We start from the raw sequence: 16,647 nt of genomic DNA, 5'->3' as shown, positions 1-16,647 counted from the left end.
ACTCCGAGATAAACTCGCAAGAGTCATTTGATACAGCAACTCATCACATCGTAGAGACATTTCAAAGACCTGTGAAGTGTACTGCGTTTTTTTTGAGTGCCTTGGGATGTACTTGGGAATGTAATTTTATTGTTGTTGAGTGAACGGGGCAGCCAATTTGCACACAGCATTTACTGTATGTCTGTTTGTGGGACACTGCTGTGCACAAATTGGCTGCCATGTTGCCAACATGATACACAGTCATTCCACTTTACAGTAACATTTTCATAAATGCTTTGAGAATTCCCGAAAATTAAATAAGGTGCCACTCCAAATATAAGAATTATTATTGTTATTGTTAACTTTGTAAATAACACGTGGCCTGAATAACCTTCTGCATAGAGTCAGGGGCTATGGTGGCACGTTAATGCGTTAAGTGCGTTAAACACACTTCCTATGATTGCTTCCTACTGACTAATGAAACATAATTGAAATCTTGAAACATTTTTGCTGTTGCTGAAAAGATGGATGCGATGGTGTGGGTGGGGAAAGAGGGGGGAAAAAAACTCTTCTCAACCATTACAGGAATCGATACCACACAATCAATATGCTCCCACACCCAATGCGACACTCAGGAAATTTCACCCATAAATTTGTAGATGGAACATGTGCACTCTGATATAGTACAGTGACGAGGATGTGTTCAGGAATGCCAACTGCTACACGTTCATAGTGTCCTCAAGTGGGCTTTCCTACCTTGTTTTGATCTGTCCAGTACAGGAACAATCCCTGAGGGTCCACTTTGAGTGTAACCGGGGTCACAGCTGTGGAATCCTGGCAACAGCAAAAAAAACACATGTCAATGTACATTTTTTACAGCACCTACAATGACCTTTCACTCTTAAATGTGTTAATGAATAACCAAACATAACCTATCAATAGAAATTTCTAAGGGCATTTTCATGTCTATTTCCTGTTCAGTTCATGTTTTCATGTTCAGTTCTGTGTCCTGTTCAAAGTGGACGTTAAAGATCCCGTGCATGAATCAAAAAGAGAAGAGATTTTTCTCTCTCCTGGTGTCCTAACCAACAATCCCCCAAATAAAATTGATCATTTGTTTTATAGCTATTTAATAGTAAGTTACAGTGTGCAATTTCGCTGTCAGGCTGTTACAAATTTGCGGAGTCCTGTGGCTCAATGATTAGAGCAGTCGGCTGGCAGTTCGATTCCCAGGCAGAGCAAAATGTTGGGCAAGTTTCCTTACTCCACATGCCTCTGTTTACCTAGCAGTAGGTAGGAAGCCGGTTGTTAGTCGATTGGCAAAACGCTTTACTGGGGTAAGAATTCCTTCAAAAAATAATTTGGTCACTCAAAACTGTTTGTGGGACAATGCTATGTGCAATTGACTGCCTCGTTTTACCCACAAAATATACAATCAATTCTCCTTAAACTATATTCTGTGAACCTCATTGAAGGTTTGATGAGGATTATTATTATAATAAATGCACAAGTCAATATAGCTAACAAAAATTTTATGTGCAGCAGTTGTTATTTTGACATTATAGGCATTATATCAAACACAAGGATTATCACTTGAGTTTTCATTTTTAGTTATGTTGTGGCTAAACAATAATTTGATCAGACTATAGGTACGTGTGCACCAGGAAACTTGGATTAAACCTTTTTTTTAATGAGTTTAGTAAAAATTAGTTGGTGTTATTTTGGGAATATTTGGATCTTGTACGAGTGGTAATTGGATGCAGTTTTCAAAGCTTCAAATCCCTGAAAAAACGTATTTCTTTTGCATTTCATTTTGTTCATATGCTTTGAGCAGCAGGCTATGTTAGTGAGCTCTCGGCTATGTGACGGAGCACTGGGCTATGTTACGGAGCACTGGGCTATGTTACTGAGCATTGGGCTATATTACTGAACACTGGATTATGTTACTAAGCACTGGGCTATGTTGCTGAGCGCTGGGGTATGTTACTGAGCCCTGGGCTATGTTACTGAGCACTGGGCTATGTTACTGAGCACTGGGCTACGTTACTGAGAGCTGGGCTATGTTACTCAGCGGTGGGCTATGTTACACTGAGCACTGGGCTATGTTAATGAGCACTCGACTATATTACTGAGTACTGGACTACATTACTGAGCACTGGGCTATTTTACTAAGCACTTGGCCACGTTACTGAGGATTGGGCTATGCTAGTGAGCACTCGGCTATGTTACTGAGCATTGGGCTATGTTACTGAGCATTGGGCTATATTACTGATTATTGGGCTATGTTACTGAGCACTGGGTTATGTTACTGAGCGCTGGGCTATGTTACTGTGCACTGGGCTATGTTAATGAGCGCTGGGCTATGTAACTGAGGATTGGGCTATATTACACTGAGCGCTGGGCTATGTTAATGAGCTCTGGGCTATGTTACACTGAGCTCTGGGCTATGTTACACTGACCGCTGGGCTATGTTACTGATCCCTGGGCTATATTACTGTGCATTGGGCTATGTTACTGAGCGCTGGGCTATGTTACTCAGCACTGGTCTATGTTACTGAACTCTGGGCTATGTTACTGATCCCTTGGCTATATTACTGTGCATTGGGCTACGTTACTGAGCGCTGGGCTATGTTACTGAGCTCTGGGCTACATTACTGTGCATTGGGTTATGTTACTGAGTCCTGGGCTATGTTACTGAGCACTGGGCTATGCTACTGAGGACTGGGCTATGTTACTGAGCACTGGGCTACATTACTGAGCACTAGGGCTACATTACTAAGCACTTGGCTAAGTTACTGAGGACTGGACTATGTTACTGAGGATTGGGCTATGTTACTGAGCATTGTGCTCTAAAACTGAGCGCTGGGCTATGTTGCTGAGCACTGGGCTATGTTAATGATCACTGGGCCATGTTAATGAGCACTAGGGCAATGCTATTGAGCATTGGGCTATGTTACCGAGCATTTTGCTATATTACTGAGTGGTGGGCTATAGTACACTGAGCCCTGGGCTATGTTAGTGTACGCTGGGTTATCTTACTGAGCGTTGGGCTATGGTATACTGAGCCCTGGGCTATGTTACACTGAGCCCTGGGCTATGTTACAATGAGCGCTGGGCTTTGTTACACTGAGCGCTGGGCTATGTTACGGAACACTGGGCTATGTTACTGATCCCTTGGCTATATTACTGTGAATTGGGCTATGTTACTGAGCCACAGGCTATGTTACACTGAGCACTGAGCTACGTTACTAAGCGCTGGGCTATATTACTGAGCACTGGGCTATGTCACTGAGCACTGGACTATGATACACAGAGCACTGGGCTATGTTACTGAACTCTGGGCTATGTTACTGATCCCTGGGCTATATTACTCTGCACTGGGCTATGTTACTGAGCACTGGGCTATGTTACTGAGGACTGGGCTATGTTACTGAGCACTGGGCAATGCTACTGAGTACTGGGCTATGTTACTGAGCACTGGGCTACATTACTGAGCACTAGGGCTACGTTACTAAGCACTTGGCTAAGTTACTGAGGACTGGACTATGTTACTGAGGATTGAACTATGTTACACTGAGCGTTGGGCTATGATACTGAGCAAGGGGATACATTACTGAGGACTGGGCTATGTTACACTGAACACTGGGCTGTGTTACTGAGCACTGGGCTATGTAACTGAGCAATGGGCTATGTTAAAAGGTACTTGGCTATATTAGTGAGCACTGGGCTATATTAGTGAGCACTGGGCTATGTTAGTGAGCACTGGGCTATGTTACACTGAGCGCTGGGCTATGTTACTGAGCATTGGGCTATGTTACTGAGCGCTGGGCTATCTTACTGAGAGTTGGGGTATGTTACACTGAGCCCTGGGCTATGTTACACTGATCGCTGGGCTATGTTACTGAACTCTGGGCTATGTTACTGAACTCTGGGCTACGTTAATGATCCTTGGGCTATATTACTGTGAATTGGGCTATGTTACTGAGACTTAGGCTATGTTACACTGAGTACTGAGCTACGTTACTAAGCGCTGGGCTATATTACTGAGCACTGGGCTATGTTACTGAGCACTGGACTATGATACACAGAGCACTGGGCTATGTTACTGAACTCTGGGCTATGTTACTGATCCCTTGGCTACATTACTGTGCATTGGGTTATGCTACTGAGTCCTGGGCTATGTTACTGAGCACTGGGCTATGTTACTGAGGACTGGGCTATGTTACTGAGGACTGGGCTATGTTACTGAGGACTGGGCTATGTTACTGAGCACTGGGCTATGTTACTGAGGACTGGGCTATGTTACTGAGCACTGGGCTACATTACTGAGCACTAGGGCTACATTACTAAGCACTTGGCTAAGTTACTGAGGACTGGACTATGTTACTGAGGATTGGGCTATGTTACTGAGCATTGTGCTCTAATACTGAGCGCTGGGCTATGTTGCTGAGCACTGGGCTATGTTAATGATCACTGGGCCATGTTAATGAGTACTAGGGCAATGCTATTGAGCATTGGGCTATGTTACCGAGCATTTTGCTATATTACTGAGTGGTGGGCTATAGTACACTGAGCCCTGGGCTATGTTAGTGTACGCTGGGTTATCTTACTGAGCGTTGGGCTATGGTATACTGAGCCCTGGGCTATGTTACACTGAGCCCTGGGCTATGTTACAATGAGCGCTGGGCTTTGTTACACTGAGCACTGAGCTACGTTACTAAGCGCTGGGCTATATTACTGAGCACTGGGCTATGTCACTGAGCACTGGACTATGATACACAGAGCACTGGGCTATGTTACGGAACACTGGGCTATGTTACTGATCCCTGGGCTATATTACTCTGCACTGGGCTATGTTACTGAGCACTGGGCTATGTTACTGAGGACTGGGCTATGTTACTGAGCACTGGGCAATGCTACTGAGTACTGGGCTATGTTACTGAGCACTGGGCTACAATACTGAGCACTTGGGCTACGTTACTAAGCACTTGGCTAAATTACTGAGGACTGGACTATGTTACTGAGGATTGGACTATGTTACTGAGCGCTGGGCTATGTTACTGAGCATTGTGCTATAATATTGAGCACTGGGCTATGTTAATGATCACTGGGACACATTAATGAGCACTAGGGCTATGCTATTGAGCATTGGACTATGTTACTGAGCATTTTGCTATATTACTGAGTGGTGGGCTATAGTACACTGAGCCCTGGGCTATGTTAGTGTGCGCTGGGTTATCTTACTGAGCGTTGGGCTATAGTACACTGAGCCCTGGGCTATGTTAGTGTGCGCTGGGCTATCTTACTGAGCGTTGGGCTATAGTACACTGAGCCCTGGGCTATGTTAGACTGAGCCCTGGGCTATGTTACTGTGAATTGGGCTGTGTTACTGAGCCATAGGCTATGTTACACTGAGCACTGAGCTGCATTACTAAGCACTGGGCTATGCAACTGAGTACTAAGCTATGTTACTGAGCGCTGGGCTATGTTACTGAGGACTGGGCTATGTTACTGAGCACTGGGATATGTTAGTGAGCATTGGGCTGTGTTACACTGAGCCCAATGCTCACTAAGTTATACTGAGCACTGGGCTATGTTAATGAGCACTGGGCTATGTTAGTGAGCACTGGGCTATGGTACACTGAGCACTGGGCTATGTTAATGAGCACTGGGCTATGTTACTGAGCGCTGGGCTATGTTACTGAGCGTTGGGTTATGTTACTGAGTGCTGCCCTATGTTACTGAGCATTGGGCTATGTTACTGAGCGCTGGCCTATGTTACTGAGCACTAGGGCTATGCTATTGAGCATTGGGCTATGTTACTGAGCATTTTGCTATATTACTGAGTGGTGGGCTGTATACACTGAGCCCTGGGCTATGTTAATGTGCGCAGGACTATCTTACTGAGTGCTGGGCTGTGTTACTGAGTTCTGGGCTATATTACTGTGCATTGGGTTATGTTGCTGAGTACTGGGCTATATTACTGTGCATTGGGCTATGTTACTGAGCACTGGGTAATGTTACTGAGCACTGGGCTATGTTACTGAGGACCCAGCTATGTTACTGAGCACTGGGCTATGTTAATGAGCACTGGACTATGTTACTGAGCACTGGGCTATATTACTGTGCATTGTAGCTATGTTACTGTGCACTAGGCTATGTGACTGAGCACTGGCCTATGTTACTGAGCACTGGCCTATGTTACTGAGCACTGGCCTATGTTACTGAGCATTGTGCTATGTTACTGAGCATTGGCCTATGTTACTGAGCACTGGGCTACGTTACTGAGCATTGGGCTACGTTACACTGAGCACTGGTCTATGTTACTGAGTATTGGCCTATGTTACTGAGCGCTGGCCTATGTTACTGAGCATTGTGCTATGTAACTGAGCAGTGGGCTATGTTACTGAGCGCTGGGCTATGTCACTGAGCATTGTGCTATGTTACTAAGTGCTGGGTTATGTTACTGAGCGCTGGGCTATGTTACTGAGCGCTGGGCTATGTTACTGAGCGCTGGCCTATGTTGCTGAGCACTGGGCTGTTAATGATCACTGGGCCACGATACTGAGCATTGGGCTATGTTACTGAGCATTTGCTATATTACTGAGTGGTGGGCTGTATACCCTGAGCCCTGGGCTATGTTAGTGTGCGCAGGGCTATCTTACTGAGCACTGGGCTGTGTTACTGAGCTCTGGGCTGTGTTACACTGAGCGCTGGACTATGTTACTGAACTCTGGGCTATGTAGAGGCTCTCTTGTGGAGTCCTGTAGCTCAGTGGTTAGAGCACTTGCTTTGCAAGCGAGAGACCTGAGTTCAATTCCAGGCAGAGGGCGAAACCTTGGGCAAGTTTCCTTACTCCACACAGAGCCTAATAATAATCCCTCCAAAACCAAAAACAAAACAATAATAAATTGGTCATTTTCAATCCATGACTGTTTGTGGGACATTGCTGTGCGCAATTGGCTGCCGCGTTCGCCCACAAATATACAGTCAATTCACTTTACAGTATATTCTGTGAAGCGCTTTGGGACGTCCTCCCGACGTGAAAAGCGCTATATCAAATGCAAGGATTATTATTATTATTATTATTATTATTATTATTATTATTATTATGTTACTGATCGCTGGGCTATATTACTGAGCATTGTGCTATGTTATTGAGCGCTGGCCTATGTTGCTGAGCACTGGGCTATGTTAATGATCACTGGGCCACGTTACTGAGCATTGGTCTACGTTACACTGAGCACTGGTCTATGTTACTAAGCAGTGGGCTATATTACTGAGCACTGGGCTATGTCACTGAACTCTGGGCTATGTTACTGATCCCTGGGCTATATTACTGTGCATTGGGTTATGTTACTGAGCGCTGGGCTGTGCTACTGAGCTCTGGGCATATTACTGTGCATTGGGCTATGCTACTGAGTACTGGGTAATGTTACTGAGCACTGGGCTATATTACTGTGCATTGTAGCTAAGTTACTGTGCGCTGGGCTATGTTACTGAATACTGGGCTATGTTGCTGAGCACTGGGCTATGTTACTGAGCACTGGGCTATGTTACTGATCCCTGGGCTATATTACTCTGCATTGGGCTATGATACTGAGCGCTGGGCTATGTTGCTGAGCGCTGGACTATGTTACTGATTACTGTGCTATGTTACTGAGGACTGGGCTATGTTACTCAGCATCTGGCTATGTTACACTGAGTGCTGGGCTATATTACTGAATCTGGGCTATGTTACTGAGCTCTGGGCTATGTTACTGAGCACTGGGCTACGTTACTAAGCCCTGGGTTATGTAACTGAACATTCAGCTATGTTACTCAGCGGTGGGCTATATTACACTGAGCACTGGGCTATGTTACTAAGCACTAGGCTACTTTGCTAAACACTAGGTTATGTTACTGAGCATTGGGCTATATTACTGAACACTGGACTATGTTACTAAGCCCTGGGCTATGTTACTGAGCGCTCGGGTATGTTACTGAGCCCTGGGCTATGTTACTGAGCACTGGGCTATGTTACTGAGCACTGGGCTACGTTACTGAGCACTGGGCTATGCTACTGAGCCGTGGGTTATGTAACTGAGCATTCAGCTACGATACTCAGCGGTGGGCTATGTTACACTGAGCATTGGGCTATGTTACTGAGCGTTGGGCTATATTACTGATTATTGGGCTATGTTACTAAGCACTGGGCTATGTCACTGAGCACTGGGCTATGTTACTGTGCACTGGGCTATGTTAATGAGCGCTGGGCTATGTAACTGAGGACTGGGCTATGATACTTAGCACTGGGCTATGTTAATGAGCACTGGACTATGTTAATGAACTCTGGGCTATGTTACACTGAGCTCTGGGCTTTGTTACACTGAGCGCTGGGCTATGTTACTGATCCCTGGGCTATATTACTGTGCATTGGGCTATGTTACTGAGCACTGGGCTATGTTACTGAGCGCTGGGCTATGTTACTGAGCGCTGGGCTATGTTACTGAGCGCTGGGCTATGTTACTGAGCGCTGGCCTATGTTGCTGAGCACTGGGCTGTTAATGATCACTGGGCCACGTTACTGAGCATTGGGCTATGTTACTGAGCATTTGCTATATTACTGAGTGGTGGGCTGTATACCCTGAGCCCTGGGCTATGTTAGTGTGCACAGGGCTATCTTACTGAGCGCTGGGCTGTGTTACTGAGCTCTGGGCTGTGTTACACTGAGCACTGGACTATGTTACTGAACTCTGGGCTATATAGAGGCTCTCTTGTGGAGTCCTGTAGCTCAGTGGTTAGAGCACTCGCTTTGCAAGCGAGAGACCTGAGTTCAATTCCAGGCAGAGGGCGAAACCTTGGGCAAGTTTCCTTACTCCACACAGAGCCTAATAATAATCCCTCCAAAACAAAAAACAATAATAAATTGGTCATTTTCAATCTACGACTGTTTGTGGGACATTGCTGTGCGCAATTGGCTGCCGCGTTCGCCCACAAATATACAGTCAATTCACTTTACAGTGTGTTCTGTGAAGCGCTTTGGGACGTCCTCCCGACGTGAAAAGCGCTATATCAAATGCAAGGATTATTATTATTATTATTATGTTACTGATCGCTGGGCTATATTACTGAGCATTGTGCTATGTTATTGAGCGCTGGCCTATGTTGCTGAGCACTGGGCTATGTTAATGATCACTGGGCCACGTTACTGAGCATTGGTCTACGTTACACTGAGCACTGGTCTATGTTACTAAGCAGTGGGCTATATTACTGAGCACTGGGCTATGTCACTGAACTCTGGGCTATGTTACTGATCCCTGGGCTATATTACTGTGCATTGGGTTATGTTACTGAGCGCTGGACTGTGCTACTGAGCTCTGGGCTATATTACTGTGCATTGGGCTATGTTACTGAGTACTGGGCTATGTTGCTGAGCACTGGGCAATGTTAATGATCACTGGGCCACGTTACTGAGCATTGGGCTACGTTACACTGAGCACTGGTCTATGTTGCTGAGTATTGGGCTACATTACTGAGCACTAGGGCTAATCTATTGAGCATTGGGCTATGTTACTGAGCATTTGCTATATTACTGAGTGGTGGGCTGTATACCCTGAGCCCTGGGCTATGTTAGTGTGCGCAGGGCTATCTTACTGAGCGCTGGGCTGTGTTACTGAGCTCTGGGCTGTGTTACACTGAGCGCTGGACTATGTTACTGAACTCTGGGCTATGTAGAGGCTCTCTTGTGGAGTCCTGTAGCTCAGTGGTTAGAGCACTTGCTTTGCAAGCGAGAGACCTGAGTTCAATTCCAGGCAGAGGGCGAAACCTTGGGCAAGTTTCCTTACTCCACACAGAGCCTAATAATAATCCCTCCAAAACAAAAAACAATAATAAATTGGTCATTTTCAATCTACGACTGTTTGTGGGACATTGCTGTGCGCAATTGGCTGCCACGTTCGCCCACAAGTATACAGTCAATTCACTTTACAGTATATTCTGTGAAGCGCTTTGGGACGTCCTCCCGACGTGAAAAGCGCTATATCAAATGCAAGGATTATTATTATTATTATTATTATTATGTTACTGATCGCTGGGCTATATTACTGAGCATTGTGCTATGTTATTGAGCGCTGGCCTATGTTGCTGAGCACTGGGCTATGTTAATGATCACTGGGCCACGTTACTGAGCATTGGTCTACGTTACACTGAGCACTGGTCTATGTTACTAAGCAGTGGGCTATATTACTGAGCACTGGACTATGTCACTGAACTCTTGGCTATGTTACTGATCCCTGGGCTATATTACTGTGCATTGGGTTATGTTACTGAGCGCTGGGCTGTGCTACTGAGCTCTGGGCTATATTACTGTGCATTAGGCTATGTTACTGAGCCCTGGGCTATGTTACTGAGCCCTGGGCTATGTTAATGATCACTGGGACACGTTACTGAGCATTGGGCTACGTTACACTGAGCACTGGGCTATGCAACTGAGCACTGGGCTATGTTACTAAGCACTGGGCTATGTTACTGAACACTGGGCTAAGTTACTGAGCATTGGGCTATGTTACTGAGCCTTGGGCTACGTTACTGAGCACTGGGCTATGTTAATGAGCACTGGGCTATGTTACTGTGTACTGGGCTATGTTACTGAGCACTGGGCTACATTACTGAGCACTTGGGTAATGCTATTGAGCATTGGGCTATGTTACTGAGCATTTTGCTATATTACTGAGCGGTGAGCTATAGTACACTGAGCGCTGAGCTATGTAAGTGTGCGCTGGGCTATCATACTGAGCACTGGGCTATGTTACACTGAGCCCTGGGCTATGTTACACTCAGCACTGGGCTATGTTACACTGAGCACTCGGCTAAGTTACACTAAGCACTGGGCTATGTTACACTGAGCACTGGGCTATGTTACACGAGCCCTGGGCTATGTTATACTGAGTGCTGGGCTATGTAAGTGTGCGCTGGGCTATCTTACTGAGCACTGGGCTATGTTACACTGAGCACTGGGCTATGTTACACTGAGTACTGGGCTATGTAACTGAGAGCTGGGCTATGCTACTGAACACTGGGCTATGTTACACTGAGTGCTGGGCTATGTTACTGACACTAGGCTACCTTACTGAGCTTTGGGCAATGTTACTAAGCGCTGGGCTATATTACTGAGTGCTGGGCTATTTTACTGACTGCTGGGCTATGTTACTGAACACTGGGCTATGCTACTGAACACTGGGCTATGTTACTAAGCACAAGGCTATGTTACTGAGCTCTGGGCTATGACACTTAGCACTGGGCTATGCTACTGAGCTCTGGGCTATGTTACTGAGCACTGGGCTTTGTTACTGAGCACTGGGCTATGTTACTGAGGACCCGGCTATGTTACTGAACACTGGGCTATGTTACTGAGCACTGGGCTATGTTACTGATCCCTGGGCTATATTACTGTGCATTGTAGCTATGTTACTGTGCGCTGGGCTATGTTAATGAGGACTGGGCTATGTTACTGAGCGCTGGCCTATGTTACTGATCGCTGGGTTATGTTAATGAGCCCTGGGCTATATTACTGAAATCTGGGCTATGTTACTGAGCTTTGGGCTAGGTTACTAAACGCTGGGCTTTGTTACTGAGTGCTGGGCTACGTTACTGGGCACTGGGATATCTTACTGCGCGCTGGGTTATGTTAATGAGCCCTGGCCTATATTGCTGAGCAATGGGCTATGTTACTAGGATTGGGCTATGTTACTAAACGCTGGGCTTTGTTACTGAGTGCTGGGCTACGTTAATGAGAATTGGGCTATGTTAATGAGCATTGGGCTATGTTACTAAGCACTGGGCTATGTTACTAAGCACTGGGCTATGTTACTAAGCATTGGGCTATGTTACTAAGCACTGGGCTATGTTACTAAGCATTGGGCTATGTTACTAAGCACTGGGCTATGTTACTGAGCATTTGACTATGTTACACTGAGCGTCTGGCTATGTTAGTGAACCCTGGGTTATGTTACTCAGCGGTGGACTATGTTACTAAGCACTGGGCTATGTTACTAAGCACTGGGCTATGTTTCTAAGCACTGGGCTATGTTACTAAGCACTGGGCTATGTTACTAAGCACTGGGCTATGTTATTAAGCACTGGACTTTGTTACTGATCGCTGGTTATGTTACATTGAGTGCTGGGCTATGTTACTGAGCACTGGGCTATAGTACGCTGAGCACTGGGCTATGTTACACTGAGTACTGGGCTACGTTACTGGGCACTGGGATATCTTACTGCGCGCTGGGTTATGTTAATGAGCCCTGGCCTATATTGCTGAACAATGGGCTATGTTACTAGGATTGGGCTATGTTACTATGCACTGGACTATATTACTGAACACTGGGCTTTCTTACACCAATCACTGAGCTACTTTACTGAGCAATGGGCTATGTTGCTGATCGCTAGGTTATGTTAATGAGCTCTGTGCTGTATTACTGATATATGGGCTATGTTACTGAGCGCTGGGCTACTGATCACTTGGCTATGTTACTAAGCACTGGGCTATGTTACTGAGCACTGGGCTATATTACTCAGTATTGGGCTATATTACTGAGCGCTGGGCTATGTTACTGAGCATTGGGCTATGTTACTGAATGCTGGGCTGTTACACTGAGCGCTGAGCTACATTACTAAGCACTGGGCTGTGTTACTGATCGCTGGTTATGTTACACTGAGTGCTGGGCTATAGTACACCGAGCACTGGGCTATGTTACACTGAGTACTGGGCTATGTTACTGGGCACCGCGATATTTTACTGAATGTTGAGTTATGTTAATGAGCCCTGGGCTATATTGCTGAGCACTGGGCCATGTTACTGAGAACTGGGCTATGTTATTGGGCATTGGGCTATGTTACCTAGCATTGAGCTATGTTACTATGCACTGGGCTATATTACTGAACACTGGGCTATGTTGCTGAGCACTTGGTTATGTTACACTGAGCACTTGGCTATGTTACTGAGTTCTGGGCTATGTTACTGAGCACTGGGCTATATTACTGAGCCCTGGATAATGCTACTGAGCATTGGGCTATGTTATTGAGCGCTGGGCTTTGTTACAATGAGCGCTGAGCTATGTTACTAAGCCCTGGATTAAGTTACTGATCGCTGGTTATGTTACATTGAGCACTGGGCTATGTTACTGAGCACTGGGCTATGTTACTGAGTCCTGGGCTATATTATTGAGCTTGGGGCTATGTTACTGAGCCTTGGGCAATGTTACTAAGCGCTGGGCAATGTTACTAAACGCTGGGCTAAGTTACTGAGCACTGGGCTATGTTACTGAGCACTGGGCTATGTTACTGAGCACTGGGCTATGTTACTGAGCGTTGGGCTATGTTACTGAGCACTGGGCTATGTTACTGAGCGTTGGGCTATGTTAGCTTATGGTTTGAAGGAGGGAAAAGACACAGATTACACCCTCAGATTGGTTTGTCACAGCCACAACATCAGACATGCAGACGTGCTTCCTGAGGGAAGGAAATCTGTGAAAAGCTGCAAAGTGTTGCCCGTAGAGATGGAGTCCTGTAGCTCAGTGGTTAGAGCAGTCGCCTCACAAGCGAACCCCTGGATTCGATGCCCAGGCAGGGCGAAATATTTACCCAGCAGTAAGTAGAAATCCAGTTCTTAGTTGATTGGTGGATCGATTTCAGGGGGTAATAACAGTGGAGTCCTGTAGCTCAGTGGTTAGAGCACTCGCTTTGCAAGCGAGAGACCTGAGTTCAATTCCAGGCAGAGGGCGAAACCTTGGGCAAGTTTCCTTACTCCACACAGAGCCTAATAATAATCCCTCCAACAAAAACCAATAATAAATTGGTCATTTTCAATCTACGACTGTTTGTGGGACATTGCTGTGCGCAATTGGCTGCCGCGTTCGCCCACAAATATACAGTCAGTTCACTTTACAGTGTGTTCTGTGAAGCGCTTTGGGACGTCCTCCTGACGTGAAAAGCGCTATATCAAATGCAAGGATTATTATTATTATTAATAATCCCTCCCCCCAAAAATAATAATAATTTGGTCACTCAATTCCATGACTGCTGGGTGCAATTGGCTGCCCGTGTATTGCCCAAACAATACACAGTCAATTCACTTGACAGTATATCCTGTGAAGCGCTTTGAGACGTCTCGAAGATGTGATAAAGCACTATATCAAATGCAAGTATTATTATTATTATTGTAAAGTAAATACAGTAACTTACCCTGCCCTTCTCCCCTCCCATTACCACTGGCAATAATAATCAACCTGCTCAATAAATATCGACGTAGCGTTTTGGAGAAGATTCCCAGACCAAAGCACATCACACCACACACACTTTCTCTTCCCAGCGATTGAAAGAAAGATTGGCCAAAGGGTTAATTGGAACATTAACACATTTGCTGGGAAACACACACACAGCAGTGAGCGCCAAAGGGCTGGAGGTTGTTCCCCAACACCACTCACATATTACAGTCAAGGGATCTCAGGGCTGTGGGGGGGGTCGCTGTGGGGGGGTCGCTGTGGGGGGGTCGCTGTGGGGGGTGGTCGCTGTGGGGGGTGGTCGCTGTGGGGGTGGTCGCTGTGGGGGTGGTCGCTGTGGGGGGTGGTCGCTGTGGGGGTGGTCGCTGTGGGGGTGGTCGCTGTGGGGGGTGGTCGCTGTGGGGGTGGTCGCTGTGGGGGGTGGTCGCTGTGGGGTGGTCGCTGTGGGGGTGGTCGCTGTGGGGGGTGGTCGCTGTGGGGGGTGGTCGCTGTGGGGGTGGTCGCTGTGGGGGGTGGTCGCTGTGGGGGGGTCGCTGTGGGGGTGGTCGCTGTGGGGGGTGGTCGCTGGGGGGGGTCGCTGGGGGGGGTCGCTGTGGGGGTGGTCGCTGTGGGGGTGGTCGCTGTGGGGGGTGGTCGCTGTGGGGGTGGTCGCTGTGGGGGTGGTCGCTGTGGGGGTGGTCGCTGTGGGGGTGGTCGCTGTGGGGGTGGTCGCTGTGGGGGGTGGTCGCTGTGGGGGGTGGTCGCTGTGGGGGGTGGTCGCTGTGGGGGGTGGTCGCTGTGGGGGGTGGTCGCTGTGGGGGGTGGTCGCTGTGGGGGGTGGTCGCTGTGGGGGGCTGAGTCTGGATAGCCTGTATTCTGACAGTTGCTGTCACACAACAATCTGCAATCTTTAATCGCCCCTCTACCGCTTCTCTCCCCCTTTACTTCTCTTCCTCTACATCTTCTACATCTTCCCCTCCTCTCCCCCTCCTCTCCCCCTCCTCTCCCACTCCTCTCCCCCTCCTCTCTTCTCCATCTCCCCCTTCTCTCCCCCTCCTCTTCTTTCCATCTCCCCCTTCTCTCTCTATCTCTCTCCACCCTTCCTCTTCGAGCCCAGAGAGAGGAGAGAGAGAGAGAGAGAGAGAGAGAGAGCCCAGAGAGAGAGAGAGAGAGCCCAGAGAGAGAGAGAGAGAGAGGAGAGAGAGAGAGAGAGCCCAGAGAGAGAGAGAGAGAGCCCAGAGAGAGAGAGAGAGAGAGCCCAGAGAGAGTCAGTGCCTCTCCTCCTCTTTCAATCACACACACTGTGTGCAGTGCACAGTGCCCCCCAGCGACACAATCTCGCTGCACAACCGCATCACCACACTGCAGAAACACACACACTGTCCCCAAATCCTCTAACCTGTCGGGATTTTATAATGTTTCTCTATCCATATATCTAATGATCTTTACTCACCTCTAATACTCAGGCTACATCCTGTTTATGCATCTCTACTAAATTGGGAGATCTGTAGCTCAGTGGTTAGAGTGTTCGCCTCGCAAGCGAGAGGACCTGGGTTTGATTCCTGGGCAGGGAGAAACGTTGGGCAAGTTTCCTTACTCCATTGTTTATCTAGCAGTAAGTAGGAACCCGGTTGTTAATCGATTGGTTGATTGCTTTTCTGGGGGTAATAATCCCTTTAAAAATAATAACAATATGGTCACTCAATCCACGACTGTTTGTGGGACTCTGCTGTGCGCAATTGGCTGCCGCGTTTCGCCCACAAAATATACAGTCAATTCACTTGACAGTATATTCTGTGAAGCGCTTTGAGATGTCTCAAAGAAGTGATCAGGCAAGGATTTGAGGGAAAGTAGGTGGGGCAAAGCAGAGCGGGCCATGTGGGGTAGAAAGGACAAGCCGCCAAGGTTCCGTACTGGCACAGTGAGGTAGAGTGTGCATCCATGGATGGTGATGCTGTCAGTGCCTGAGGTGTGGCTGCTTCCATCTCTGGGCACTTTACTTCAGGAGAGATGTTCTGGCCTTGAAGGGGTGGGGGGGAGTGGGGCGAGGCAGAGGCGGTTTATGAGAATGATTGTGGACATAAAGGGCTACAGTTATGAAGAACAATTGTAGAGGCTGGGTGTGTTTTCAATGGAGCAGAGAAGGCTGAGGTGGACACAATCATGAGGGCTTTGTTAGAGTAATTAGTAACAAATGATGGGCAGGGTCAGTGATGAGGGCACATGGTCATAAGATTGTCATTTAAATTAAATTATTATTATTATTGTCACAAGAACAATGAGAGGAGAGCTCAGGAAGAAGGTTTTCACTTAGAGAGGAGTTGGGGTGTGGAGACCATTGTAGCTTTCAAGAGGAAATCTGAAGTGGATAATTTTAATCTATCCACCTCAGTCTCAAAAATGTGAATGGTCCCAACATCCACAGTCT

General features: G+C 47.1%; 1 protein-coding gene across 5 annotated transcripts in view; it reads right to left on the bottom strand.

Annotated features, from left to right (window-relative positions):
- Positions 1-14,432, bottom strand: part of LOC103187635 (1-phosphatidylinositol 4,5-bisphosphate phosphodiesterase beta-1) — a 228,872-nt gene extending 214,440 nt beyond the window's left edge. For 2 of the 5 annotated variants that reach the window (XM_042333660.1, XM_042333659.1), the window contains exons 1-2: positions 14,203-14,417; positions 736-813 (exon numbers count right to left, since the gene is read on the bottom strand). In XM_042333660.1, coding sequence (XP_042189594.1) covers positions 736-813; positions 14,203-14,223 — 99 coding nt within the window. In that variant the 5' untranslated portion in view covers positions 14,224-14,417. Of the gene's footprint in view, positions 1-735; positions 814-14,202 lie in introns of all 5 variants that reach the window. The other 3 variants (XM_042333662.1, XM_042333658.1, XM_042333661.1) reach the window with 3 other exon arrangements.
- Positions 14,433-16,647: the final 2,215 nt, after the last annotated feature.

Source organism: Callorhinchus milii, unplaced genomic scaffold (genome assembly GCF_018977255.1).
Source record: "Callorhinchus milii isolate IMCB2004 unplaced genomic scaffold, IMCB_Cmil_1.0 Scaffold3, whole genome shotgun sequence".
NCBI lineage: Eukaryota > Metazoa > Chordata > Chondrichthyes > Chimaeriformes > Callorhinchidae > Callorhinchus > Callorhinchus milii.
This window is presented reverse-complemented; position numbering and strand designations above follow the sequence as displayed.